Source organism: Otolemur garnettii, unplaced genomic scaffold, assembly GCF_000181295.1.
Source record: "Otolemur garnettii isolate 467f Iridium unplaced genomic scaffold, OtoGar3 scaffold00051, whole genome shotgun sequence".
Taxonomy (NCBI): domain Eukaryota; kingdom Metazoa; phylum Chordata; class Mammalia; order Primates; family Galagidae; genus Otolemur; species Otolemur garnettii.
Genome location: NW_003852446.1, coordinates 2,296,282 through 2,298,111, shown reverse-complemented (window position 1 = coordinate 2,298,111; position 1,830 = coordinate 2,296,282). Strand labels below are relative to the sequence as shown.

General features: G+C 46.1%; 1 protein-coding gene across 2 annotated transcripts in view; it reads right to left on the bottom strand.

The window, feature by feature from the left end:
• The window catches only part of SYAP1 (synapse associated protein 1), a 34,726-nt gene that overhangs the window by 26,591 nt on the left and 6,305 nt on the right, over nucleotides 1-1,830 (bottom strand). For both annotated transcript variants that reach the window (XM_012806432.2, XM_023514366.1), the window contains exon 3: nucleotides 1,334-1,400. In XM_012806432.2, the coding sequence (XP_012661886.1) occupies nucleotides 1,334-1,400 (67 nt within the window). The remainder of the gene's footprint in view (nucleotides 1-1,333; nucleotides 1,401-1,830) is intronic.

Below are 1,830 nucleotides of genomic sequence, written 5' to 3'. Positions count from 1 at the left end.
TTTTTTTTTTTTTTGCAGTTTTTGGCAGGGACTGGGTTTGAACCCACCACCTCTGACATATGGGGCCTGCACCCTACCCCCTTGAGCCACAGGCATCGCCCAACTGCCATGACTTTTTATGGCCCTCAGTCACTACAGGTGCGATCACTCCCCTGGAGAGCTCTTCTCGCTTTTTCTCCTGAAGAGAATAGGAAAGGAGCCAACACTTGGTAAATGCCTATTATGCATGTAGCATGCTAGGCAAGTGGTAGAAAGTGAAAAATGGGCTTGGTGCCTGTAGCTCAAGCAGCTCAAGTGGCTATGGTGCCAGCCACATACACAGGAGGTGGCGGGTTCAAGCCCAGCCCAGGCCTGCCAAACACCAATGACAACTACAGCCAAAAAATAGCTGGGTGTTGTGGTGGGCGCCTGTGGTCCAAGCTATTTAGGAGGCTGAGGCAGGAGAATCACTTAAGCCCAAGAATTTAAGGTTACTGTGAGCTGTGACACCAAGGGCAACAGAGTGAGACTCTGGAAAATAATTACTCCCTTCCTTTAAACCCTAAGAGTTGGCTGGGCACAGTGGCTCACACCTGTAATCCTAACACTCTTGGAGGTCAAGGTGGGAGAATATCCTAAGCACAGGAGTTCGAAACCAGCCTGAACAAGAATGAGACCCTGTCTCTACTAAATATAGAAAAACTAGCCAGGTGTTGTGGTAGGCGCCTGAGGTCTCAGCTACTTGGAAGGCTGAGGCAGGAGGATTGCTTGAACCCAGGAGTCTGAGGTTGCTGTGAGCTAGAACAATGCCATGGCACGCTAGACCAGGCAGCAGAGTGAGACTCTGTCAACCTCCTCCCCTGCAAAAAAACAAACAAAAAAATCCCCCCAAAAAGGGCAGCACTTATGGCTCAAAGGGGTAGGGCGTCGGTCCTATGTGCTGGAGGTGGTGGGTTCAAACCCAGCCCTGGCCCAAAACTGCCAAAAAAAAAATCCCAAAAGTTTGCAAGCTTGTCTCCCCAACTAGTTTGTGCTAAGCAAAAGATGGGGCTGTTAGGAATGCACATTGGTATTCTCAGAGTCTTTATCCTGGTGTCTAGCATAGGGGTCCTCAAACTTTTTAAACAAGGGGCCAGTTAACTGTCCCTCAGACCCTTGGAGGGCTGGACTGCAGGTCTCGGGACAAGTCGGCTGCTAAGCAGGACAGGCAGCAGCGGCAAAAACACCCGGCAGGCCAGATAAGTGTCCTAGGTGGGCTGCATGTGGCTCTCGGGCCATAGTTTGAGGACTGGTCTAGCACATAACAGGTGTGCAATAAAACTCGCAGGTTAAGTAAGTCAAACCTATACCATACCTGACTTCTTTGTATGCTGCTCTTCAACAAATTTCTTCTGTTCCTTATGAAAATCTCCTATAATTGTCTGTTGAAAAAACATATAGTCAAATTACTTTGAGAAATTTATTATTATGTGAGAATTACATTCAAGATTCTTGAAGTCTATTTGAGACACTTGATTCATTTTCTTCAAATAAAAAGGCTAAAAAGTGCTACTTCCTCATTTCCCCAATAAGGGAGGTTCTTTAATGCACTTGAATTATTAAGGATACAGGTACAACCTCCTTTATGACATTAACTCTTCAAATGCAAAAATAAAGTTAAAAACTGAATTTTTATTTATTCTATGAAACAAAAAAGGGTCAAGTCTCATTCTAACAAACAGTATACACAATAAAAATGTCTATATAACAATACAGTATATCTGGCTCGGCGCCTATAGCTCAACCGGCTAAGGCGCCAGCCACGTACACCTAAGGTGGCGGGTTCGAATCCCCAGCCCGGACCCGCCAAAC